The sequence below is a fragment of the Falco rusticolus genome, chromosome 3, assembly GCF_015220075.1.
Source record: "Falco rusticolus isolate bFalRus1 chromosome 3, bFalRus1.pri, whole genome shotgun sequence".
Taxonomy (NCBI): Eukaryota; Metazoa; Chordata; class Aves; order Falconiformes; family Falconidae; genus Falco; species Falco rusticolus.
In genome coordinates, this window is record NC_051189.1 from 116,232,636 (window position 1) to 116,258,424 (window position 25,789).

At 43.3% G+C, this 25,789-nt stretch overlaps 3 protein-coding genes across 8 annotated transcripts; 1 reads left to right on the forward strand and 2 right to left on the reverse strand.

The window, feature by feature from the left end:
* Nucleotides 1–99: 99 nt before the first annotated feature.
* RBBP4 (RB binding protein 4, chromatin remodeling factor) lies at nucleotides 100–9,162 on the reverse strand. Of its 2 annotated transcripts, none has more exons than XM_037381018.1 (12): nucleotides 8,968–9,162; nucleotides 7,825–7,972; nucleotides 7,032–7,177; nucleotides 5,531–5,704; nucleotides 4,510–4,625; nucleotides 4,174–4,334; nucleotides 3,920–4,046; nucleotides 3,728–3,805; nucleotides 2,497–2,573; nucleotides 2,315–2,372; nucleotides 2,109–2,219; nucleotides 100–1,252 (listed from the first exon to the last, which is right to left on the reverse strand). In XM_037381018.1, exons 1-12 carry the CDS (start codon nucleotides 8,981–8,983, stop codon nucleotides 1,187–1,189), a joined length of 1,278 nt encoding a protein of 425 aa, XP_037236915.1. In that variant the 5' UTR covers nucleotides 8,984–9,162; the 3' UTR covers nucleotides 100–1,186. The 2 variants fall into 2 exon arrangements, with proteins under 2 accessions (XP_037236915.1, XP_037236916.1); XM_037381019.1 differs by having other exon boundaries at nucleotides 7,825–7,969; nucleotides 8,968–9,140.
* Nucleotides 9,163–9,362: 200 nt separating this feature from the next.
* On the forward strand, nucleotides 9,363–15,388 carry ZBTB8OS (zinc finger and BTB domain containing 8 opposite strand). 4 transcript variants are annotated; one of them, XM_037381358.1, is made up of 8 exons: nucleotides 9,363–9,458; nucleotides 10,863–11,013; nucleotides 12,404–12,428; nucleotides 12,990–13,111; nucleotides 13,342–13,424; nucleotides 13,836–13,888; nucleotides 14,330–14,366; nucleotides 15,085–15,388. In XM_037381358.1, the coding sequence occupies exons 2-8, from the start codon at nucleotides 10,926–10,928 to the stop codon at nucleotides 15,169–15,171; spliced, it is 495 nt and encodes a 164-aa protein (XP_037237255.1). In that variant the 5' UTR covers nucleotides 9,363–9,458; nucleotides 10,863–10,925; the 3' UTR covers nucleotides 15,172–15,388. The 4 variants fall into 4 exon arrangements, with proteins under 4 accessions (XP_037237255.1, XP_037237254.1, XP_037237251.1 ...); XM_037381357.1 differs by having other exon boundaries at nucleotides 9,367–9,743; XM_037381354.1 differs by having other exon boundaries at nucleotides 9,367–9,683.
* Nucleotides 15,389–16,108: 720 nt separating this feature from the next.
* On the reverse strand, nucleotides 16,109–24,146 carry LOC119145166 (zinc finger and BTB domain-containing protein 8A-like). Of its 2 annotated transcripts, XM_037381352.1 has the most exons (5): nucleotides 22,862–24,146; nucleotides 22,641–22,762; nucleotides 20,686–21,673; nucleotides 19,581–19,750; nucleotides 16,109–19,325 (listed from the first exon to the last, which is right to left on the reverse strand). In XM_037381352.1, exons 3-5 carry the CDS (start codon nucleotides 21,641–21,643, stop codon nucleotides 18,996–18,998), a joined length of 1,458 nt encoding a protein of 485 aa, XP_037237249.1. In that variant the 5' UTR covers nucleotides 21,644–21,673; nucleotides 22,641–22,762; nucleotides 22,862–24,146; the 3' UTR covers nucleotides 16,109–18,995. The 2 variants fall into 2 exon arrangements, with proteins under 2 accessions (XP_037237249.1, XP_037237248.1); XM_037381351.1 differs by having other exon boundaries at nucleotides 22,641–24,146.
* Nucleotides 24,147–25,789: the final 1,643 nt, after the last annotated feature.

Sequence of the window (25,789 nt, forward strand, 5' to 3'; positions counted from 1 at the left end):
CACGCATGGCTAGGGACTAATTCCTCTGCTTTCTGAAGAGGTACACTTTGCTTTTGAGACAAAAAAAAAAAATTAAATAAATCACAAAGCTACACAGCATTTACGTAGAAAAAATTTATTCCATCTGAAGCACTTACACGCAATTAGTCATGAGGAGCACGGAGAGTAACAGGTTGCTGGTGGAACAGGACACCCTAGTGGAAGATGTGCAGGAACTAGTGGTCAAGGACTAACTCCTAAAAAAAATAGTTCATCCACATTGAATTTGCTTTACATAGACCAGCTACCAATGCTGTTTTAGGTTACCAGCATGCCATCTGTGGTACATCAGTTGGTAAAAACATACAACTTTACAACTTGGTGGCTCCAAGTTTTAAAAACCATTTCACAGAAAGGAAAGAAATATATGTGAAAACACAGCTCAAGAAACACACAATAGAGCAAAATACATGGAAGGTGAACGATGCTCTGCAGGAATAGCTAAGGAATTGAAAACGCTGTTGCCCAGCAGACAGGAGAAAAGGGAAAGGAAGAAAGGAAGGAAGGAATGGAAAACCCAGAATTACTAGTAGAGACAAAAAAAAAAAAATAATTTGATTTCTTGACTTCAGTTCAAGTCAGAATCTGCAAGTCTGTGTTTTATCTGCAGAGGCAGAAAAATCAAGGTAACAGATTAACTAAAGGAATCCCAAGACTTCTGAGCTGCACTGAAGAGGACAAGACCTTCCACACACCATTTCTGAACTGCCAGTGGATTAACACTTGTATCATCTCCGTTGGCTCAAGCATACTCCGGCAGCTCTACCTATTGTAACTTTTGTTTAAATCAGGCAAAAGCCCACAGCTGTAGCAAGCTAAAAGGCAGAAGAAAACCCAGCAAAACCAAATTTGCTCTGTGTGATGAAGGCAACTAAAATGGGACAGCCAGCCCTATACGCAAGAGGGGTGCTGTAGGAAATCTGACCCAAGGAGCTACAGCATGGTTACCAGCTGAGTTGGGCTAAGCCCTTTTCTGAAGGAGCACTCACTGTCTGGGTTAAAAAGCCTGTTGATGGTATCTACAGAAGGATGGCTGAACACAAAGTCTACGTGTGTCTCAAAACCAGTGTTAAGTCAATATTAGGGTTGAGAGGGAAGAAAAGGGAAAAAAAAAAAAAAAAGACTAAAAACAGGAAAAGGTCCTCATCTAGGATCCTTGACCTTCTGGATCCACACTTCCTTCAGGGTCTTCATCGTTATAGATGTTCTCCGCCTGCGAGACAGAAATGGAGGAACTGAAGAAGCATTTACCACCACACCGAACGGGATTCCATCCACACACTTCAAAAGGTTCTGGCAGTTTGCACCGGCAGATAGGTATCACCCATCCCTGATCCCTCAAGGCCATTTAACATTAAAGCAGCATCACAAATGTTTTTCGTAACAGCCATGTCTCCAAAACATTTATCAAGTACCCTGTAAGTTACTGTAGCTTATGGAAATGTGCCTTGTTAAGAGATCACTGCAAGATTTGCTTCAATTAACAGACCCATTCTATATATTTAGTAGATCCTCTGCTTAGCAGCAGCTCCTTCCAAAAGGACCATACAGAAGGTTGCTAAAAACAAAGCCCCTGTGAACCAATTTATCCAAAAATTAGGAATATGGTCTTTCAAGGGTTATTCAAACAATACAAGATGGTTTTCTAAAACCTTCAACAGTTGGTAATTTAGGGCCAGCAAATTTTTCCTGTTCACAACCACCTTGCTCTATCTTGAGGAGGACGTTAACGTCATTTGCAAAGATTTTATTCTTTAAGACAGTAACTAACAGAAACCTCAATCTCATCTCTGGTTCTCACACACAGTTTTCCTTCAAACACAGGGCAAAATTTGCTTCTGCACTTGTATTTTCCTTTTTTTAAATCCTGAGAAACACAAAACAGTTTCTGAGTATTTGTAAACCACTGTCTCAACCAAACTTAAAGCACATTTCACTATCCCTTTGAGATTTCAGCAGCGCTACAGAGTGAATTCTGAGAGCTGTAAATAAAAGCAGGAATGCTGAAATACAGGCAGTTCAACACTATCTCTTATCTGCCACTTCCTGCACCTTCCCAAACAACTTACCATTTGCCAGACTTGCATGATATTATCTTCTGATACAGAACAAATTACCCAGGGTTCATTTGGATTCCAGGAGAAATCAGAGATCTTTGCAGTATGACCACCATGAATAAACTAGTATAGGGGAAACAAAAAGGGGAATGTTTTCAAATCTACATCGCACAGATGAATAATAGGCCAAAGCAATCAATGAGATTCAAAAGACTTACCAACAGCTCCGGGGGACCGTCCTCAGCATCTTCAGGGGACTGCTCTTCTCCAATTTTACTGTTAAAAAAAAAAAAAAAAAAGACAGGAAAAATGAAAAGGTTGGGGGTGGTTTGTTTTTTGAAGTGCAATGCCATTCATCATTAACATTTTGTCAGGACAAGGTGACTGATTTGGGATTTACCTCAAGTCCCAGACATTTAGCCTGCGGTCAGTGCCACTGGAGGCCAATATAGTTTCATTATGGGGAGACCACTGAACCTACAGACAAGGATGAATTTAGAAAGGAAGTTAAGTTTTAAGAAGCTGTAACGTGACTGACGTTCACAACAAACACCACTTTATTTTGTATCACAAAAGCTCTACGAGAATTCAAATTGATAATAACTGGAAATATGAGTACACCCAATAACATCCTAACATAGGAGGTAGGTTTGTAAACATTCACACATGGAACAAGGCATTTGAGCACCAAAACGGTACCAAATGTAACCTTTCCTCTAACAGCGACCACAAGTTATGAAGTGCAAACAACTCTCAAAGCTATTAGCTGCTCCTTACCTTAAAAAGGATTGCACAAATATAAACTATGGATTCCTTAAGTGGTAGGTACACTTTACACATGAAAGGAAATCACTGTAATTAAGCATAAGCTGCCCAAAAGCTCACATTTACTACTTGTGCTGGAGATAAATCTCCAAAAGATACCACTTAATAGGATCACAGGATTAGAAAGAGAACACATAATTCTGCACACTAACCTGACATTTCAGGATTCCATGTGTAATTTTATTTAGAGGTAACTACAGTCTTAACTAGTAATCCTTCTACGAAAAAAATTCCACATATTTTTCTTCTGAGTAAGGCACAAGCTGGAGATGGAAATATTGTATCTGCTGAGCACATGCTACCCATGATGTTACATTCTATATTTACACCAGCAAAATTAGCCATTGTTGGTTGTCACAGGATGTTCCGGTGATCCCCTTTAATGGGTACTGGCTAAAGCCTTCCTACAGGACCAAGCGAGAAGATGAAAACACTGCAGCCATTTCACTGTGCCTCCCTGCTTCAGTCTGCGGCCATGAATAATTTACATTTACGGTGTACTGCTAGCATTTCACCCTTCTGTTGTGGTTAAAGCTCTCGACCATTTCTTTGTTACAGTCTGCCCTGGCTTTCTGGACAAGTACTCTTATCTGTACTGGAGCTCTACCCCACACTGAGCGCTACACAGCTCCACAACAATAAGCCAGAAAATTATAAGCAGATGAGAGAGAAGAATAGATGAGTTTTTAAGTGCAAGTACATTCAATGAAAACATACAGTGGAAGAGAATATTTTTCATTTTTTCCAGGACAGCTAAGTTAGAACTAAGCCTGTGTGCATAAAAGGAAAAAGACACTTTATTATACCTGAAATATTTCATCTTTATGTGATTCAAAGGAGTGCAACTTCAGTTTTAGGTTCCTCAAGTCCCATAGAGCAACAGTCTAGGAAAAAAACCCAACCAAACACTTTGTTTAAGTAACTAATACATACATCCACACTTACATGTCAAAAACTAAACAAGCATTTCCCAAGTTCAAGGTAGATTATCAAGATACCTTATCAGCTGATCCTGTAGCCAGGATAAACTCACTATAGGGATTGAAAGAGAGGCAGTTGACTTCAGCTGTGTGAGCATCCACCGAGTGGCTAGGTTTGGAGGTGTTGTTTGACCGAGTATCCCAACTGTAAAGGGAAAACAAGGAATTGAAACAAAGGTTTACATCCCATTTTACCGAGGGACTGAAAAGGAGACAGGAAAGCAAGAGGGACAGAAACACTCAGTTTCTGAAGACGTTGTCACCCCACTTACATCATGAGCTTCTGATCATCAGCAACAGATCCAAAAAGAGATTCATGGAGCAGGTGCCAAGATACATCTTCCACTACTGCTGTATGCCCTGTGAAGATGGTCTTTGCATCCACTACTTTGCCTTCTTTTGGAACAGCACTGATGTCCCACAAGCAAATGGTCTTAAAAAAAAATAAATTAAAAACTGCATCTTTGGACACTCTCTACCTCCCCTACCTCCTCCCCCTCAAAAAAAAAAAAAAAAAAAAAAAAAAAAAAAGAAGAAAAAAGTCTTTTTTACCTTTGCCAAGGGACGGAAAGTGCAGATTGTACCCCAGCTATATTTAAAGTACTCACATGATCATCAGAAGCACTAAGCAAATGCCCACTCAGGTTTGGGTTCCATGACAGCCCATAACCTTCCTTCTGGTGTCCACGAAGACGCAGATCAGGGTTACACTCTCCAGAAGGGTCTGTAAAGAGGTGCCGTAAGAACTCCAGTGCCCAGTATCATTTCCAGCACATCCTGGAATAGCTGGCATTAAGTTTTACTGTGCTCTACTAAACCTTGCTCAAAAGGTTAGAGGAGGATTCTATCGAAAATGTCAAAGCGTTTTCCCTGACTGACGAATCTCCTCTTTAAAACAATGCTCTGAGACAACACAGAGCAGTCTGTCTTCTTAGCTTAATAAAAAGCACATTGCAGGTTTTTCCAAGCTTCCCCCCTTTTTTTTTTTTGGCTGGATGGCCTAGCAGTGGTCCGCTCTAAACAAGCATTACAGTAGCTGCTGAAGAGTTAAAGAAGTCCAGCAGCCACCTCCATGCTTTGGCAGGAGTCACCTGGTCTAGCTGGTCGGAAGAATAGCAGCTCATCTCAGATACTGCTCAACAAACTCTTCCTGAATGCTCTGCTGGGATGTTATTTTTCTTTCTCTCATCATCTCCAACTGCACTTTGAAGCAAGAAAGGCACTTCTGATCCCCCCCTCAAGTGGGAAGGCTAGTTACTCTATAGTCTTGATGAGTTCATCAATAAATGACCATTAATACCCTTACAGGGTATCAGGACAACAGCTCAGCTACCCAGCAAATCAGTTTCCAAAAAGCCACCTTCTACCATCCCAAATACCAACACATACAGTGACATGACAAACCACACAGTAAAGCAGAGAAAGGTAAAAAGCATACCTTTCCACATTTAAACTTCATATGAAATAACCTTTTACCAAACACCTTTAACTTAAATACCCACTTTCCCCTAAAATCACAAACAATATGCAATCCACAAAACTTTTTAACCTCTTTTTCACTGCATCAATGTCTTTGTAAGGAAGGGCTGGCTGATCTCTGAAACGCAGACATAAAAAAGAAGCAGACACCTGGTTTAGAAGGGTGTTTGGTGTAATCAAAGACAAGGACATCACTGGATGGAGTCTTGGTAGCGATGATACATGGGTTCTGTGGCATGTAACGTGCTCTGTTCACTTCTCCCTCGTGATTTATCTTGATTTCAATTTCAATTTTTCCACTAACTGATCCAAAGCCTCCAAACTCTGGAAGTAAGAATTTAGTAGTTGTAAATAAAAAGCCAGTTTGAGATCAAGACACAAAGACCCAGACCCAGTTACTGGTACTACCAAGCACTTATTCTGAAAGATAATCACAACTGTAACTGAAAGAGTCCAGTTTTGAAACGGCATGTTGTTTTAAATGTCTGTATGTGTAACGTCAAAATATCAGGACTTTGGCTAAGTTAAAGACCATTTCTTCCTGAAAATTTTTTACTATCTCAAATCTAACAACTCAAGCCCCAGATTTATCATATCTAAAACTCTTATCTGGAACAAAGATGGGTTGTACATATGAAACAGATGTGCTGTAACTGCACTTTCAAATATAACGCAGATCAGCATCGCAGAATACACAAATTTCTGGTAAGACACAATTGCTGCACTGCGTTTAAGTTAAGTAAGACTAATATAACTTGCTATAGCTACCTGATCTTTGTAAGTAAAGTCACAGTAACTTAGTAGTTCACAAAATTGCACAGCACCGTTCTGGCAAAAATACAGAGGGTTTGTTTGTTTTGTTTTTAAATTGGAGTAGTATATTCTTAATAAATACTAAAATAGAACAGAAGTAATTTATTAGACAACACTGTGTTCATGAATAACTCTTAAGAAGCCCAAAGATCAAAACACTAATTGCACAATACAGGCTACTAGCAAAAAGAAGAGCAAACACTGGATCGTTACAGACTTTCACCAGGTAGAAAGACTGATTCAACCAAGTAAACATGAGAAACACCTAATTTGTAGCAATGCTGACAGCCAACTAAGATTACAGAAAGCATCAAATTCAAGCCTGATATGCTGAACAAAACACAGTAATTTTCTTATCCAAGAGGGGCTGGTACAACAATCAGGCAGCAGAATTCAGACAAGAGAAGAACATTTGAAATGTTACACTCCTCTGAAATAAAATATTCTTTTACACAAGTGACTTTCTCACTGGAAGAGTTTATGTAATGTAAAAGTGGCAATAAAAATACCAGAAAGTAGTACTCCATGAAATTCAACGTCAATTCCTGATAAGAAAGAGGGAGGGGTGAGGTTTTCACACACACACGCACACACACTTTTGCAGTCAGGCTGCCACCTTCTTTTTTCATCATTATATTATATTATTAAGACATCACATACATTCCAAAAACATAGTATTTGTCTATTAAGTAAGTGTACCCCTTAAAAAGAAACTGACTAGCTTAGAAGTAATAGCTGAACTTTGCTGCCTGAACTTTAAGAAAAGACAGATTTTCTATTAAGAAGGGAAGGAAAAAGTGGTGAAAACTCCCCCTGGCCCACATCTTTGGTCCCTTACCTCCTTTCTCACTATCATAGTGTGAAGCATCAAACTGCGCATCATCGTTAGGCAACTGCACACTAGCTATCACGAGATGATTTTGTTCATCTGAAGTATGGGTCCCCAGGACTAACCGGTGAATACTGAAATCCTTGCCTTCAGGTCTGCAAGGGAGAAGAATTACATGAGAAACAAAGAAGGGGTTTAAAAAAAATACTGAGATGATGACAATATTCTGGGGTGACAGCTTCTTATACTAATTAACACTCTTTGAAGTTCTTACTGCTCTCCTGCTTCAACACCAACCTTGCTTCCTCCAGAGGAAACCACTTATAATTTAAGACCTCAACCTAAAACTCTTGCAGCACAACACTCTTGACAGACCACCATCCCTGTGGTGGATGAAAGTGCCTTCATTTAAGAGACCTTAGCAGCTCCTCCCGAGTACAGCTCTGAGGTGCAAGAACATTCACTGCAAGCAGTGCATTGCTATAAAAACATGGGACAAAATGGTGGTTACACAGATACCGTATCTAGTTTTATTTTTGAGTAAGTTTTTGTTTATTAAAGCTGGAAGAAGAAAACCATGGAAATCAAATGTGTGAAAATATCTTCTCAGTAACAGATGACATTTTCCCAAATTAAAACTGTCTGTACTGATTATCTCTCTAGTGTTCATAATCCTCAACTTGCTGTTGGCAAGGCAAGTTTACAGGAATCACATACCTTCTCACATTAATAAAAAGTGATCCTCGATTTAAATTATTCTTTTTTTTTTTTTTTTTTAAAAAAAGCAAAATAATCAGTTTACCTTGTTACATCAGGAAGCCACTGAGCAGTCAAGCTGGGCCATTCCAAAGCATGGGTCATTACCAAATCATATAGGAAGGGGGTATTCTTCTTCCATATTTTATACTCTTCGTTGATTACACGTTCTTCCACCGCATCATCAAAGGCTGCTGGAGGTTTTTTTAAAAAAAAATCAAGCATTTGATTAGCCTTTATGAATGTATGAGCTATGTGAATGTATTAAGAACATATTTACAATATATACGCAACACTGAGTGGGCAATTGATTAAAGCGCCAACTGCATCACACCCTGGTTTGCTGTTAGACTACTTTACTGGGGTGGTTACTAGAAGATTAAAAATCCTGTTGCATATGTGAACGCTTGCCACTGGATCCTGGTTCAGGATTAATGTTAACTGCGTCCAACTTAATCACCTCAACAGAGGCAGCATGATAAAACTCTGAAGCTCGATGCAAGGGGTACCGTGGAGGCAAAAGCCAGAATTGTAAAGATGTTTCAAAGCAGGAGGTCCAGCAATTGCTGTTAAACAGACCGGTCTAGGTGTAGCCTTGAACTGCTGGTCCCCCAAATCCAGTTTTCCAAGGCTCCCTCGTTGCCCTGGCTCTCCCACACGCCTCCTCACTCCATCTGCCACCAGCCCCCGCCCTGCGGGCGCGGCCGGGCCCTGGGAGCCCCCCGGGAGCCGGGCAGCGGGGCCGGTGACATCCCTTTGTCTGCGCCGGGCAGGCCGCAGCCCGCAGACCCCGCCGAGCACGGCCCGCCCCGCTCACCCCGGGCCAGTCGCCCAGCGGCCCCGGCTCCGGGACACCGGCTGGCTCCCTGGGGCTCGGCTGTAACCGGATCGGAAGGCGGGAAGAGGGCGGCCGCAGGGACCCGGCCCCCGGCGGCGGCGCCTCGCCGTGCCACAGGCCTCCCCCGCGCGGCCCGGCCCCGGGGCGAGGGCAGGCGGTGGGCCGTGCCCGCGGGGACTGGCGCGGCCCGGGGTAGGCCGATAGGCCGCGGTCCCCGACACAGCCACCCCCCCTCCCCTCAGACCAGCAGCCGTTACGGGGGGGGGGGGGGGAGTACTCCACGCCTCACGGAGCCCAGAGCGGAGGAGTCCGCGCCGCGGGGCCTACCCCGCGCCACGCCGCGGGCCCTACCTTCCTTGTCAGCCATGGCGGGGCGGGGGAGCGGGCCGGCGGTGGGGCGCGGGGCGGGCTGGGCTGGGCTGGGCTGGGCGAGGCGGGCGGCTCCTCCGCTCCCTGCTCAGACCCCTCCGGCCGCGGCTCTATTGTTTCCTGCCCCCGCTGCGTGCTGCTCCGGCGCCGCGCACCCCTTCGCGCGCCAACCCCGGCCAATCAGCGCCCGCCGCCAGGCCGCGGCCACCAATGGGTGAGAGGCACGGGGCGGGGCCAGGGACCAGGCGAGCGCGCTCGGCCGTCACGTGTGGAGGGCAACCGGGAGGAAGGCGGGGGGAGGAGGGCGCTGCTGAAGCTCTCCTGGGAGCCGCCATCTTCCGGAGGGGACGGGGAGGGTGCGCCCCTCGCTCGCTCTTAAAGGGGCAGCGCCCCGCGCTGGCGGTGGCCCGGTTTGGGGGTGGGGAGGACTGTGGCCGCGCTTTCTTTCGGTCCCCGCAGCCGCGGCCGGGCGGGTGAGCCGACTGGCCGTGTTGGTGCCGTGAGCGTGTGTGAGGCCGAGGCCTAGCCCGCGGCCTGGCCCACCCTCCCTCCTCACAGCGCTGCCCGGGAACCTCTGGAGCATCTTCAGCTTCCTCAGCGTTACTAATTATCTATAGTCGCCAATAACTTCCTTTTTTCCTGAGGCAGCGCAGCGGTGAGCCTGACGGGGAATGCTTCTTGGCACGCAGCTGGCTCCGGTGGGCCTGTTTGCATCGGCCGCGGGTCTGGCCGAGGCCTGGGGGATTTAAAATCAAAATGTGCGTTTGTCTGGGTTTATTCTCGACAAAGAGCCCTGGCTTCTCAGCTTCAGGCTTCTCTTTGTGACATACCTGAAAATAGAAACTGGAAATCCTGCACAGTCTTGTTTCTAAGCTGTGAAATTAGAACCATTCCTGTTTAAAAGTAGGGCTGCTGGTGTTAGGTGCCGTCTACAAATCTATCAATATTTTGGGGAGTCTTGGGCTCAGCTGTGGATAAATCTTAAAATGCACCAAAAAAAAAAACCCCCAAAGGAATAGAATAATAGAATAGCTGTTATATCTGGAGGTCTCACCTGAGGAAAATTGATTACCCTAAAGTTAATCAGGTTCTCAAATTTGTCTTACTAGATTTGCAAATGAATGCTTGCATGAAACAGCAACTGTTAAGATCTCGTCAGAGAGCCTTTTAGGTGGGGATTTGATACAGTTTATTGTTTGGTTGTGGTTTTGTTGGGTTTTTTTTTTGAATTAACAACAAAAAAAGCTAAGAAAAGGAACATAAGAAAATTTCTGCTTTGTGTGACAGGTGTATTTGCCCTGCATGCACTTCTAGGTTTGAAGGCTTAAGTACAATTACAGTCCTAAAAGAAAACTAGACTTTTTTTTTTTTTTCCCCCAAAATAAAGCAAGACTTTTTTCCTAAAGAAAAACGTGTAAAGTCACATGTGCGGGTTTGGAGTAACATACAAGTGGGCTGAGTACCCTCAGCTCTAAAATTCCTTAGTTACCTGTAGAATGAAAGTTTTAATTCACTTTACAGCTGCTTTCATAATTTTTCATTGTTACTGTATTTTATTTGAGGATGAATGAAATGCTTGGTGTTGTACACAAGGAAGAAGAAACATGCTTCTTCCCAGAAAAGGCAGAGAAGCTCATGGTCTTCTGTAATCCTTTGGCTTCACTAGCTGAGCAGAACTGGTATCGGTGAATGAGGCAGGCAGTGTGGGGTGGAACTCTGAACTTCCCCGTCTCCCAGTGATGCTTTTGATAGGAAAAAACTTAAACCGACATTTAGTCTCATGGTTTGAATTCCTGAGCCTGTGTACAAGTGTATCAAAGTGCTATCAAGAGAAAAACCAAACTGAGAGGCGATTCTCCCTCTTTCTCCCTGTGCAGCGCAGCGGTGGCCATGTTTCCTACCACCAGGAAGTGAGCCAGCATTGCTCAAGCCCAGCAGCAATGGCAGCCGACGAGAGGGACTACAACCTGACGAAGGAGCAGCAGGCTGTCAAAGCCAAATACCCACCGCTCAATAAGAAATACGAATGTGAGTATTTCTGACGCTATCCTGATGCAGGGAACGTGTGACAGCGCAGTGGGGGGCGGGGGACGGGGGGGACGGAAGGTATGCTTTTTAGGCACGTGTGAGGGTTTTTAATATGTGTTTAGGCTGTGGGATGCATCTGTAGCTGAATTACTAGAGATGAGATACCTACAGTTTTCATTACCACAGAAAAATGCCTTTCTTTTTATGAGTGCTAAAGAAATAATTACAGAAATAAACGAGTTAAATCTCATCTTGAAAACTTTCCCTTTCCAAGCCATTTCTCAGCATGGCAGTACATTTTTCTACCTCTCTTGTAGTTGTTGGTCTTCCATGTGGGTTTTTTTTTCCTACGTGCACTACCTAAAGATCGTTATTTCTCCCTTTCCCCACCCCTGGAATGTCTTCTAAGAACATGTGGAGCAAGTGGATGACAGCCCAAAGGGTTTGCTTAAGGTGCTCACCGGAGACTATTCGGTGTCTGACAGTTTTCTAGTTCAGCAGTGTCTGTCTGGAGGGACAGTGCCCATTACTCTGTTAGAAGATATATTTTTAGGAGGCACTCAGCTCTTTATTTGATAGCAGTGCAGAAATACGGTGACATATGACAAGAGTCACACTGCTTCCATAATTGGAGGAGGTTTTATTCTTCTTTTACATTCACTGGAACTTGTTTACTTTAGAGGCTGTTGTTGAGAATCCATTAATAGCATGTGAATGATCTAAACTGCATCGGAACAATTTTTCAGCTAGAGTGATCGTGGTGTGGCCGTATTTTACATTCAAGTTTGCTCTGTTTCTGCCAACCTGGTATAAATTTAAATTTCTGTCATTCCTCTGAATTAATATAAATAATGTTCATGTAAAACTTGACATGTGCTTGGGATGTTAATCCTATCTTACTAGTGAACATTGCCTTCTATTTTATATTACTTTTTTATTTTTGATTCTCTGTTTTTTGCATAATGGATGGGTTTGGGTGTGGACAGGTATATTTCTTCACTAAGCTGGAAAAATGTGCAAATCTCATCCTCTGCATGAATAATTCTCAGTCCTGCAGACTTCAGCAAAAATTTTTTACTCCTGGTTAAAGTTTCATTTTATTGCAGTTAACTTGTAGAAGCCTGTTGCGTTACAACAGCCATACCTTGCTGTATACATAGGGTGCTGACATAATTACATCAAACAGTGTTTTTCTGCTTGGCAAAAATAAGCCAAGATTCCACCTGCACTATCTTTTTCTAACATACTGCAAAATAGATTATCACTGTTTCACATCTGAAAACGAATGCAAAAATGTCTTGTTATAACAACAGTATCTGATTTTCTTTGTTCTTAATCCTAATTTTTTAAATATGTTTGGTGATATAATGCCTTTTTCCTTCCCCCTTAGATCTGGATCACACAGCAGATGTGCAGTAAGTATGAGCAGCTGGGATTTCTCAGTATGACAGATTGATTATTTCTTCTTTAAGTCTGGAGTAACTGTGAAAGACTGGTTGCAGATGGATGCCTTATGGAACTACGAAATGTCACACACTGGGTTTTCTGATGGTCAGTTTTGTTTCTGCTCTTGGGAGAGCATAGAATCACGTTTGGTTTCTTTTCTAATGTAATACTCCTATGGTCCTTCTGATTAAGCCTCTGTTATTTGGAAATGTCTTTTGAAATCTCCTCTTAATCTCTTCCTTGTAAACCGAATTTCTTCTGAGTAGTTCACTTCTATAGACATCAGTTAACCATATTCAGAAAGAACTGTCTTGTCTGTTAAAACATTTATTTTTCATATTGTACCAAGAAACTTGTCACAAACCACAAAAAGGAAAATCCCTGTAATCTGCCCAAATGCATACATAGAGAAAAGCAAGTGGTTTTTGTTTGTTCCCTTCATGTGCATTAATTCTCATGTTCTGATTGCTCACCTGCATATTACTTTGGGGTTTTGTTATGATCCAGTAAATTATTCCATGTCTTCTTAGGCTACATGCCTGGGGAGACACTTTGGAAGAAGCATTTGAGCAGTGCGTTATGGCCATGTTTGGCTACATGACTGATACAGAGACTGTGGAACCTGTGGATACAGTAGAGGTAGAGGCAGAAGGTGAGGCTGTGTTGACGTTTTATATTGGAACTGTAGGAACCCTGAGTGAGAAGGGTACGAAAATTTTGAGTCTTTACATGTAGTGCTGTTGCAGTTAATTAAAATCTACACTATTAGAAGATTCAGGTTAGCAATGCTTAATTAGAAGCCGTACATCTAACGTACCCCTAAAAAGTTTGGGTGTTCTTGCTGAGACAGTCAACTGACTTTTCTCTGCTTCAACCATGCAGGACATGACATGTTGTCTCTTCTCTTCCACTTCTTGGATGAGTGGCTGTATAAATTCAGTGCTAATGAGTTCTTTATACCCAGGGTAAGTGTTCAGTTTTGATCTTTTTCCATTTGTAGGTCAAGACTGTTCTAGATAATACCAGCTCTGAATGCAGTGTTACTTTAGGAAAAAAGGGACACAACAGATCACTTAAGTACAACACATGGGAGAATTGAAAATACCAGGGCAGAAGGACTTGAGAAACAAATTGTTAAGCTCTGTTACCGCAAATATCAATTATTAGTTGCTACGATAGGTAGGTGCAGTTCTGCTGCCTTTGCACTCAGAGTAGCAGTGTGTTTCTTTGAGGCTGCTCAAATTCTCTGGTTTTAGATTCTATCTAAGCAGTGGAATATAACCCTTGGTTATATGGCTTATAATGGGATTGACTGAGAATTTCTGCCTGAAGATAGAAGATGTCACTGACATTTTTTCCTCTCGCTTTTTTTGCAGGAGGTGAAAGTGCTTTACATTGACCGAATGCAGTTCAAAATAAGATCAATTGGGTGAGCTTAAATGATCAGTTGGGTAATGAGTATGTTTACTGAAAACGCACATACTGCCTTCAGAGTAACAACTCTCAGTACCATGATGCGCTGGAGTTCACTGATGCTTTCTAAAAAGTGGACTGTGTGATGCCACTCTACAGATACCACTGTATATATATTTATGACAAATTATTCTGTTAAAGGAAGGTTGCTGGCTCAGCAAAAGGCCTTTTGATCTGTCCAGGATTATATTGAAAGACTTTTGCCATATAAACAAAATGTCTGAACTCCTGAATCACCAAACTCTGATTTAGTGTTTAGCTATATGTGGACTTTTTTTTCTTCCTTTGAGGCTTTCAATGAAAATCTCACTGTTCTATGCTCATCAGTTAAACTAATTACAACACTTGGTAAATATTACTGCAATTCTAACCACCTCTCTTCTTTTTGTCTTCAAAGGTGGGGAGAAGAGTTCTCTCTATCCAAACACCCTCAGGTATGCAGTGGTTCATCTGTATGTACATCTTTTACATTTTAGGAGTAGGATGGGGAGGTGTGGTGTCCTTTAAATCAGACCTCTAAGTTCTTAAGGGATCCAGGTATAAACATGTCTGAATGGTATTGCAGGCACTAAACTTAAGATCTCGCTTTCTGCATGTTTTTTGTGAATGCATGCCTGAAACCGTTGACCTGAGCATCTGATGCTTCTTCAGCACTAGCAAAACTTAGGTCTGCTTCCTTTTTGTGGTGTTGATAGCACAGTAAACCAATCTATATGCAGAATGCATACATGGGTTTGGTTTTCACATTATTATCACAGCTTTTTGCTTGGTCAGGTTTTGCTGCTTCCCCCTGCCCCCCAAAAAAATAAAACACTCAAACTGATAGAAGCAAATCCTTATGTCCCCGTTAGCTCTTTAGCTGTGTCAGTATTAGTATAGCAAATGTTGATGTCCTGTCAGAGGCAAGAGGAGGACTTTGTAGTGTTCAAGAGGTAATAAAATAAAAGTTACTTATTATTTGGCCTGGCCAAGTCCTTGCCATTAGTATGCCAACTTTCTTAGTTGTTAGAACAAATACATTTACACTTTCTGGGGAGAAAAACTATTAAATTGGGTAACATTCATAGAAGGTGATAAGTACTATGTATTATCATGGACTGCTACAAGGGATGTCAGTTAGAAAATCCATGCTTCTGTGTCTTTTCTTTCTAGGGCACAGAGGTCAAAGCCATAACTTACTCGGCAATGCAGATCTGTGAAGACGAAAAGCCAGAAGTCTTTGTCATCATTGATATTTAAAGCAAGACAAGTGTGGTTGAGTGGATACTTGGCACTGGTTGGCAAAAGTCCCTTGAAAACTGTAATCCCCGTGGAAGTAACTAAGCAATTGGCCAATTAGTCATAAATTGAAGGGCATAATTGTGGGGAATCTCAGCCTGTGTTTGGCTTGAAGATCGTGAGATACAGAAATACCTGCGTGCCAGGAAAAAAAAAAAAGAACTAGTTGGGGTTTTGGGGATGCTGAAGAGAAGAAGAAAGGAAGTTGTAGGGGTTGAAAGTCTCAGGAATGCTAGTTGTCAGCTTTTAAGGCTGATACATGTGTTAGGTGTATATGAACTAAATAAGGAAATTAGTGGAGCTGCTAGCTAAAACTTTTTTTGTAGGGTGGCAGGAGTTAATGTTGATCTATATGATTTCATTTGCAGATTTAAGTGTTCTAATTCTGAGGTGACATGCCTCCTCCATATTATATAAAGGTCAGAAATATCTGTGGTGGGTCTGATTTAATGTAGAAAAATTCTGACTGTTCAAAGGACACCGAAGAAAGTATACCAATTAAAAAAACAAACCACACCACTTTTTGGACTAAAAAAAAAAAAAAAAAGGCATGCCAGCAGGTGGTGCTGAATTGCTGTAAATAAATTTCCACATGCAAGCCTAAAGCATGTGACCATAGAATCCTCGTAGCACCTATGATCACGCCGAAAAGTAGGCAGCTTTGCACCCCTTTCTACTACGGCAGCACCAGGTTCTCTGTGGGTTCGCTCCCAGCTATATCTTGTGAAAGCTGCTTTTCTTCCAAAAAGCAGATGATTCAGATTTGGACCAGCTTCCCCATTTTCCTTGAAAGGGCAATACAGACAATCCTTTAACATCAAAGGATCAAGACAAACTTTAACATCAAAGTTCACTGGATCGTAATTAATAAAAAATAATGAAAAGTGTGTTTTGTTTTAAATCATGGGACAGTAAATGTGCATTCACTGCCACTGCTGTTTCAGTGGGAGAGGAGCACTGTACGGGATGGCAGGTGCTGGTCCCACCTGCTTGTTTTTATTGTAAATGCTGCAAGTGCCTCAGCCCTGGAGGTAGTGCCTCATCTTTGTGTTGTGGTACAGTCATCTGAAATAGCTCTGTTTGCATTTCTGTATAAGACTGAGGGATAAAATCCCTCTTTTATTTTTTTGAGAAAGCTTCAATGCTGAAATAAAACTTGGACTGAAAGAATTAATTGTGCGTGAATGATTCTGGCCAGTGGTATTTCAACACTGATGACACCTGTGCTTTGTTCCCTGCTCAGGTGAGCAGACTGTTTGTACATAAGAATGCTATTGTTTGACTTGTACCTGTTTGATGGTACAGGAAATAAGCACGATGTTCATGCACTGGGCTTCCTTCTCTTCTCAGGAGCCCCTGGCCTCCAGCACATGCCCAAGACGGCGACAGGCAGGAGATGGCAGTACTGTGGAGGAGGAGCGAGACCAGGCCCGCCCGGGACGGAGGATCCCGGGACCGCCCTCGGCACAGCCGCAGCCGCGGGCGGCGACTGTCATGGCGGCCGGGCCCTGCTGCCCTTTGCCCGCGCACTGCGCGGCTACCGCCCCTCATTGGCTGGCTGCGTCAGGCGACGGGGATTAGCCAATCAGGCGTCGAGTTGAGGGGGCTTTGTTCTCTGCAGAGCTGAGGCGGCAGCTGCCGGCGGGGAGGTAGGCGCGGGCACTGCCCAGGCCAGGCTTTCCTCTGGCCCAGCCCTCTATAAACGGGACAAGAGAAATTTATGTAGTTAGAATTTAACTTTATAAAAGTGCGTGGATACCCTGTGTGCACTATCAGTCACAGGCTGTTAGCAACGCAGTAAAGACTCTGCTTTTAGAAATGCTGACAGGAACTTGCTAGAAAAAAATTTGGAATCAACATAAGTAAGTGTTAGAATATTTTTTTTTCCAGTATTTATTGTATGTACTATAACACAAGCCTTCAATTCACCTTATTCCATTTCCTCAGCTGTGGGAGTGCGAGGTTTTAAGTTCTGAGTCCTGTGCTCCCAGTGCATTACAGGAGCCCTGTGGTTGGCTGTAGTCTCTGACTGAGCTGCGGCCCACTGAGATAATTAACTACCTGAAAGTGGTTAATTAAAAATCATGCTGAAACTACAAACTCTTCCTTTTCTTGCAGTTAATTGAGCGAGTTCTGTAGTGAGTTGGCTTGTGTCTCTGTAGGATCAGTTAGATGTCGTGGTGGCTGTTCTAGATGAGAGATGAGGAGAGGAGATGGGACTTGCAGGGTGTACTGGACTTGTGGAGGAATTTGCCAAAGAACACTATTGATGCAAGAAATGTATATGACTTTAAGGGTAGAGTGGTGAAGTGCTTGGAGAGGACGTGCGCTGGTGGTTACTAAGTTTACAAATCCCAAGTTAAGAAAATCCCTTGAACTGAAAATGGCTGGAGTCTGGGAGAGCATGAGGGAATTCCTATACAGGCTTGCCCTGTTCTCGCTTTTCCCTGGGTATCTGTTAATGGCAGCTATTGGAGACAGGGAGAACCTTAATGTGAATCAATATGGCTGTTCTCAAATTCTCTACAGGGAGTTTTTGCTTGCCCAGCAGTAACCTCAGGCTACAGATTCTGCTAACAGGAAAGGAAACATAGCATGAAATGAGACATGAGACCAAACAGTGGCTCTTTATCAGAGTACCTACTGGGAATGCCATTCTCTGCTCTCAGGCAGAACGTTTCTTCCATTCTCCCTGAGATTGTTTTTTAATCATTTTAGTACTGAGCATTTTTCAGTTTCTCTAGCAAGTGGAGGTCCTCTGACCCAAATGACTGAGAAAAAAATTACTATAAAAAGCTGAAGAGACTCCAGAATTACAAAGGTTGCTTAACCGCTAAGGGAAATTGCCCTTACAAACAAGCAGCCGTTAAGCATCCCAAGTTTATACAAGCAGCAAAGCCTTTCTAGAGTAGATCCATGATCTAAGTCACCAATGTCCCACTGAAATTAAAGGGACTTGTCCTCTTTTATTACCTTAGCATAAGATAAACAGGAGTTTAAGCAAATCTTGCACCAGCCCTGAAAAAAAAAAAAATGGAAAAAACCTGACAACTGTACTTCCAGTGATTTCACTTTTATTTCCTTAGAACCACGTTAGTGTATCTTTCTTTAAAATTCACAGTACAAAACCACTGCATATCTGAAAAGGCAAACTTCTACTATCCAAGTGCACTACAGATGCTCTGTTCACTATTCTACTCTGTATGGCTGTGTGTATTCTTTAAAACTAATCATGCGTTTCTGAACTATAAAAAGCAGTAACCTCAACTCAGAAAACAAAGCTCTTGTAAATAGGTTCTTCAGCAGGAAGAATTCCACTTGTTTTCTTCACTCCTTTCTTACCAAGTTTCTGAAGTGTATATACATGTTAATTACAGTGTCAATAAAAATGTGATTTACATTTCTTAGCTGCTTACTTTAGTAAGACTTTTTCAAGGCAAACTAGCAATACTCGATTTTTAAAAATCTATGTAATACAGAGTCTTTGTAGAACTGTAAATTGGTTCACGGTTTCATTATGAAGAGGAGCTCTGAGCAAGTCTTTGATGAAATATAAACCGATTCTTCTAAATAGTTTCCAGATAATAAGCACTTTCTGGATGATATTTATAAACAGTTACACTGTTGCATATCTGTAAGTACAAAACAATTTGACTGTAGTCCAGATTTTGCTTCTTGTAATAGAATTTTAGCAATATTTAATTTTAATGAAAGTAATAAACCAGCTTTAGTTGGACACAAGTAATTTAATCTTGAATACAACAGTAACAAATACACAAATGTATCTACCTAAGATTTGGTTTCACCTTTTCATCTACCTCATCTGGAGTATCATCATTAACGTGTCGGACAACCAAGTTATACGGTTCCTCCTCCAATGTCTCTTCATCTGATTTCTGTTCCTCCTCCAAAGCCCATTTGGGACGTTTGTTTCCCGTGGAGGAGACAGGAGAATGTCCTCCATCTAAATCATCAGGGATGCTGTCAAAATTAGTTTCTGCTAGACATTTATGGCACAGTCTGTAGCGTCTTGTTCCTTGCTGAACAACACATCCTGTTAGTTCAGTTACGTGACGCTTGCATTTTCTGCAGATCAGTTTGCCAGCTTGATGTATCTAAAGAGATTTAAAATTTGAAAATGTCAGTGTTCATCCAAAAGCAGATTTTTTTAGGAAAATAAATTCACTGAATCATTCTTAAAAAAATATTAAAATTTAAAATACAATTTGTTGATTTAAATAATAAATAAAGTTGATGTGCAGCTAGGAAGCTTTTCTGGTATTAGTTCTGGAAATGACCAAACAGCTGGTACCAATGAAATCCTGTGGTGGTTTTTTTTCTAGGCTGAACCTCCAACTGAAATGGCGTACCGTTTGGAAGTGGTTACGTAAATGCTCCAGCCGGGTGAACCTTTTCCCACATGCTTCGCAGGGGTATGGTCGCTCCCCTGTGTGACACCGAAGATGACGCTTGAGGTCTGCGCGTCGTTTCACCGTGTGTGTGCAGAAGGGGCATTTGAACCGCATCCGAGGTAGGTCATCTGTTATAGAGAAATACAGGTATAATGACAAATAGCAGTAGTCTTTCTTTATGTAGTATGATTATTTTTCAGCTTAAATAAGCAGCAGTTCATTTTTCCCCTGGTCTGTCGCTAAATAGGAAAAACCCCAAAATATAATACCCCAAAACAGTATTTCTTATAGAACATGTGAAATGGCCATTTGATAGTGTATTCTTTCTTACTCGGGGTATTTTTTAGACGTACAGATGATCATAAATACATAGCTATTTTAGATAGTCATCACATCTGACTTTTCCATCAGCTAACAGTTCATAGCTTTGACATTTATAATTTCTATGTAATATACTAGGATGACCGACCACAGTCTTAAAAATAGGCAATTATAATATAATACAGGTACGTTAGTTTCCAAAGCAATGCACATAAGAATACACGTCAACTTTATTCCACCATCTCAGGCATGTGCTGTCAGTCCGTCAAGAGCTTAGATGCTTTATGTAGTGTGGCTAGAGAGTCACCGAGTTTGGGCTGGGTTGGACCTTAATGGAAATGCAGCATCCTGCCAGTGACGGGACCTTCTCTAGTGAATTTAGGTTGAATGCCTCTATTACTGCTTGGTACTGGGGATCTCACGAGAGAAATTCAGTCCTTCAGGTCCCCAATTCAATTACAGTTCTTGAGGCTTCATTAAACTCTGCTTGGGTCCAAATAAATCTGGCATGTATTGCTTTAACTTTACAGAATACCTGGGGCAAGCTCTCTGCTTCCAATTCTCATGCCCTGTTCTGGCTTCAACGTCTCTAATTCTGTTAGGTATTAGCATAGAGCAGATAAATAACCTGCAAGTCTAGCCATCGTTTTGGTTTTTCTGTAGCCATACAAATTCTCTCAAAAAGATCATCTGAATTCTTCCAGATAAAGACAAACTTTGCAAAACCATATGTATTTTTTACCTTCATTCCAACTACTCATTACACCTAAAATTGTAGGCATTGAGGTGTACAGTTCTTCTGCCTTTAATTCCATGAACTCGGGAGTTCTTGAAAGTTCTTGTTCTAGCTGAGCCACAGACCACCTCTTCGGTATCACTTCTGATTCATGATTATATCCGTAATCATCATGATCGACATCATTCTCGGCATCAAATTCAACCTCCTCTCTAACCCGAGAGATGTGGCTGGAATCTGAGGCACTGCAACCTCCGCTGGCCCGCTCAACTTTGTTTGATTTATACTGCGCAAAATCGCGGGTCTGTGACAGCCCTAGGTGTTTTCGGCGCTTTCTTGCCGAGCCCTGTTTTCTGCCTCTTTTTGCTAGCTGTGTTTCTGCCCGCTGCAGAATCACCTGTGAGGACAGGTAGCTGCTGTAGCTACTCCAGGAGTTTTCATTCACCGTATTAGCCTTTTCATCCGGGATCGAATAGGAACGCTTGGGGTTGCTCTTTGCTTTCCTTCTTGACCGATAAAGAGACGGGTGGGCAGGTTCACTGTTTGTACTTTTGGTCGAAAGGCTGAGGTAATGATCCTTTTCCTTTTCATTAATATCCAGCGAGGACTTAATGAATGTCTTACAGACATTAAGAATGTCTGTCATCTGCAGATAGCTAGCAGCTGACATTACTTCGATCACATTCTGGCCAGTTAAAGACAATATGCCTGAATACACGAAGTCCAGGATGACCATAAATGTCTCTGGAGAGAAGACCTCAAATGTCGCTATTGTTGGCTGACTCGTCTCCTTCGAGCTCTGCGAGAGGAGCATTTTGAAATAGCCGCTGCTGGCAAACAGCACATTGCGATGTGCTTTGAAGACCTTGCCCTCCACCAGGATATTGCAGTCGCAGAACAAGTCTTGCTTACGCTGTTCGTTCAGCTGCTCTAGGAGGTGGAACTGATGGGAAGAAATCTCCATTCCAGTCAGGGAGGCAGAGGAAGGCGTGCTCTAAAGTAAAAAACAAGTACAACCATGACAATCTAAACTGATGTTAGGGAATCCTGCTTTAAAGAGATGAGCTCTATTTTAAAAAACAACAAAATCAGGCATGTTTATCTCCAAGCTCCCTGCAACCGCTACCCCGCATAAACAAGGTGAGAGAAGAAACTTAAAACTCTAGAAGAGGTGCAAAGATGCCTTGGCAGGGTTATGGCATATCCTGGAAGAATTAATATTACATCGATGAAGACGTGAATGGCTCACAGACTGCGAGTGGGCCCTTGTGCCGCGGGGAGAGCGCTGCTGGCAAGTGCGTGCCCGGGGCCGGTCCGCTGTGGGGCTGCATCCGCCGGAGCGCAGCGGGCCCGCACACGGGGCGGCGGCAGCGCCCCGCAGCCCTCCCGGCCCGGGCTGCCCCGGTATTGGCGGAGGCCGCCGTCACTCACTCGCTCGCCCGGCCGAATTGGCCGCTCGGGCCGCGGCAGCCCGGGACGCCCGACGGCGCCGGACCCGCCCGCCAAAGCGCGGAGGCGCCTCCCGGCCCGGGCCCCGCGGGCAGCCGCCCCCGCTCCCCGCCGCTCCCCTCCGCCCGCGCCAGCCCAGCCCAGCCCAGCCCCGGTGCTGCTCCGCGGGAGCTCCCCGCCACGCTGCCGCGGGCGCCCGGCGCAGCCCCAGCCGCTCCCGCCCCGGCCCCGGCCGCCCCCGCCCGCCGCCTCCCCGCGCTGGCAGCGCCCCCGCTGCGGCCCCCCCGCCGCCCGCTCCCGCGCAGCCCTTTGTTGCCGCGCCTGGCTCCTTCCAGCCGCGCCCGGGGCTGCAAATGGCGCCCGCCGAGGACGCTGTGCAGCCCGCGGACCGAGCAGCTCTCGGGGGCAGCTGCCAGCGGGCCGGCGCGCACGGAGCCCGGCGCCGTCCCGGCAGCAGCCCGCTCCCAGCCGCCTTCAGCCCTGTCGCTATGTACAGCACAACCGCTGCTCACCGGCTGGTCCTGGGGCGGGTGTCGCTGAGCCGAGGGGAGCGGGCGGTGGATGCGGGGTCCCCGGCCCCGCGTCGGGGCTCGCCGTGGCTGGAGGTGACGCGCTGGTCCCGCAGCCCCGAGCCCTGGAAGCCCGAACGTGAGAGAAACAAAAGGTATTTGCTGACGTGGGCGTTGGACAGAGACGCCCGAGGGCTGGGGACACAATTAAAGGGGCAACGCACCGATTGCAGGCGCAGCCCAGCGGCTTCCTCTGCCGGATCGCCCTGCAGCCGGGGCCGCTCGCCTCTTCCCACACCCACATGCTGCCCGGGAGGCCCACTGCCTCACCGCGGACAATGCGTTGTTACTGTTAAAAGGCCAGTCTGGGGATCTTTGTATGTGGTAGGAAGGTGCCACCCATCTCTAGTTCTGTGCCATAGGATCTATTACATTACTCAATATAGCAGCATTTGTATAGCCAGTAAGTTTTGTATTCTGGCAATGGAGATAATCCTAAACCAAAGTACTGCAAGTAGGAGTGCAATGCCACAGATTGTCCTTCTTTTCCCTTCTGTGTTGAAAATCAAAGTGGGATGCCCGTTGGAAGACAAGACACTTTCAATCCTGTGCCTGTTAGAAGATGAGCCACTTTCAGTCTTGTTCCTTGAAATCATTGAATAATTTTGAGAAGGGACCTCAGCAAGTCATCTGCTACAGGCCTTTCCTCAAAGCAGGCTCAGAACATGGTAAAAGAACAGTTCCCACTTGCACAGTAAAAAGTGTGAAGTTGGAGCGTGGCAGAGAACTTCATTAGTATTTAATTTAGTACAATAGCTAAGCCAAGATACAGAATTTTTTTCTGTCCACTCCTCCCAGTTTTTCCTTAAAGTTCTTTGTTCTGCGCTGCTACTGTTTAAAATTCTGGATGTACCAAAAAAGATGCCTTGGTGCATTTCAAGAGTTAAATATGATGAATGGTTATGCTAACTCCAGTGTGGGAGGTTGTTTTAACTTGAACAGTATAGAAAATACTTAACTAAATGGCATTATAAGCTTAGCTTAGTGGCTTATCAGCCATCATTATTATAGCCGTCACTCAACAGACATACAGACTGTTGGTATAGATTTATACCTAATGGGAAAATTACACTGAAAGTCTGGAGGCACAGGCTGGATGATTTTAAGATCCTTTTCTTCAAAACTCAACCTTTTGGGCAGAATTAGAGAATTTTTCGTCTGCTACTTCATTCTCATACACGTTGTCTTCCAATTAACAGCAACCTTTAAATTGATTTCTGACTTTCACCAATGTTCCAGAAAAATTAAGAAGCAAGTGTTGGAATGTCTGTACTAGAACACTGAACTACTCATACAATTCTACTGTACTTATTAATGTAGAAACAATAAAATACAGAATTAATTATTTGGACTCTCTGGATTATATTTTACATTTCTCTGTCTTGCAAATGGTTAGAAGTCCCCACTGCCAGCTTGACCAGATTACATAGATACTGGCCTCAGCAGTCCACTGAAGTAGTTCCTTACGAATTTGTAAATGCATTAAATAAAACTCTAAACACACGTGCTTATTCCAGTCTGACTGGCACTATCTTTAGCCTCAAAGCTTCGATTAAAATATAATTTTAAAAAGCCTTTTTCTAGGATAAATCCAACTAAACAAGTTTAGCTGTAATCCTCAATGCAAATCTCAACTCCACTAGCCCCCAGCAGTTAAGGTTTTAGATAAACATTCAACTACCTAGCGCTGTTGTTGTGCTGACAGATGCTGATTGCTAGAGGGGGATCCTGGGGTCTGGGCACAGTCATTGGCTCAGCTGGAGCCAGTTGGTAGGTCAGGCATTTTTCAGCTAAACCAAGGTCCACGTAAATAATAAACGGGGCTGAAGATAGTGCTATTAGCCCCTGTGTAGGTGATCTGAAGTTCAAAGCCAAGTATTTCTGCAGACTAAGAGACCAAAATATAAGTAGACGTTGGCAGTGCTAGGTAATGGGATAACCTCTGATAGTGACCAGATGCTTCAGGGAAGAAGTATGTTCCATAATTTAATATCCAACAGATACTTCTTTTTTTTTTCCTAAGTTACTGAGAAATGGAGGGGGATCCCAAAATCCTGGAGGGTGGAGTATTTCTTCTGAAGAGCCAGGAGTGAAGGAAGGATGATACATGCAGCAGTGTCAGTCCTCTGCTAGAGATCTCTGGGCTTACAGATATTTTCAAAGCTCACGCTAAATATTTTTGCCTTTTTTTTTCTTTTTTTTTTTTAAATCTCAATTCTTTAGAACTGGAATAGAATATATACCAAAAGGTTGGAAAGGGAGATTCATTCTGAGGTTGTTTCGGGGGGTCTGCTTTTTTAAATTATTAATTTTGGAAAAAAAACCCAAACAAAAAACCCCCACAGTTGAACCTTTAAGATAAGGACAAGTGTCATTTTGGGGGATAGTAAACACAGAAGTTTAGATAATTTAATGGAAAACAAAACAATGGGATATGATGTGAAGGAGAAAAACTAATAAAGTCATAGGTTTATGTAGCAGGTAGAATTCTATAAGAAATACCTGAAAAGGGTGAAAAAAAAAATTTTTAATTCAGTGTTTTAGCCTTTGAAAGGATGGCAAGATAATTATCAGAAAATAAGGACAGAAAATAAATGTGCGACACTAAACAGAGAATGATGAATCTGTGTCTTCACTCTTGACTGTGGTTTTGTGAACACTATGATAAACACAAGCCAAGCAAAAAGAATCACAGAATCATAGAATTGTTCAGGTTGGAAAAGACCTTTTAAGATCAAGTCCAACCATTAACCAAGCACTGCCAAATCTACCACTAAACCATGTCCCCAAGAGGCAGGCTTTCAGTGACAGCGGAGAGCAAAGGACAGATGTTAGGATTGCACAGAAAGTAACGAGAGGTATACAAAGAGGAATGTCTCTTGAAGTGGACATCCCTCCAATGTTAGTCAGATGAAACAAGGCATGGAAAAGCAAGTGATGAGAGGCTGATGTACTGAAAACCAGTGAATAATCAAAACGTGCATTAAGAAGTAGTATTTAAGAGCAGTCAGAGCAACATGAAGATGAAAGAAGTACAAGGCAAAAATAATAATAAAAAGCAAACCCCAATTTGAGAGGAATTACAAAACTGT

What these genes read in the sequence shown, in the direction of transcription:
- ZBTB8OS (XM_037381354.1), top strand. Translation starts at nt 9,657, where the DNA reads ATGCTTCTTGGCACGCAGCTGGCTCCG. An exon ending in ATGAGTTCTTTATACCCAGG is followed by an intron (nt 13,425 to 13,835) that starts GTAAGTGTTCAG and finishes CTTTTTTTGCAG; the next exon opens with GAGGTGAAAGTGCTTTACAT. An exon ending in CTCTATCCAAACACCCTCAG is followed by an intron (nt 14,367 to 15,084) that starts GTATGCAGTGGT and finishes TTTTCTTTCTAG; the next exon opens with GGCACAGAGGTCAAAGCCAT.
- RBBP4 (XM_037381018.1), bottom strand. An exon ending in TGGCTTCCTGATGTAACAAG is followed by an intron (nt 7,178 to 7,824) that starts GTAAACTGATTA and finishes TCTCCCTTGCAG; the next exon opens with ACCTGAAGGCAAGGATTTCA. An exon ending in CTAAATGTCTGGGACTTGAG is followed by an intron (nt 2,373 to 2,496) that starts GTAAATCCCAAA and finishes TTTTTTTAACAG; the next exon opens with TAAAATTGGAGAAGAGCAGT.
- LOC119145166 (XM_037381352.1), bottom strand. Translation starts at nt 21,643, where the DNA reads ATGGAGATTTCTTCCCATCAGTTCCACCTCCTAGAGCAGCTGAACGAA. An exon ending in AATGAGTAGTTGGAATGAAG is followed by an intron (nt 19,751 to 20,685) that starts GTAAAAAATACA and finishes TCTCTATAACAG; the next exon opens with ATGACCTACCTCGGATGCGG. An exon ending in TACGTAACCACTTCCAAACG is followed by an intron (nt 19,326 to 19,580) that starts GTACGCCATTTC and finishes AAATCTCTTTAG; the next exon opens with ATACATCAAGCTGGCAAACT.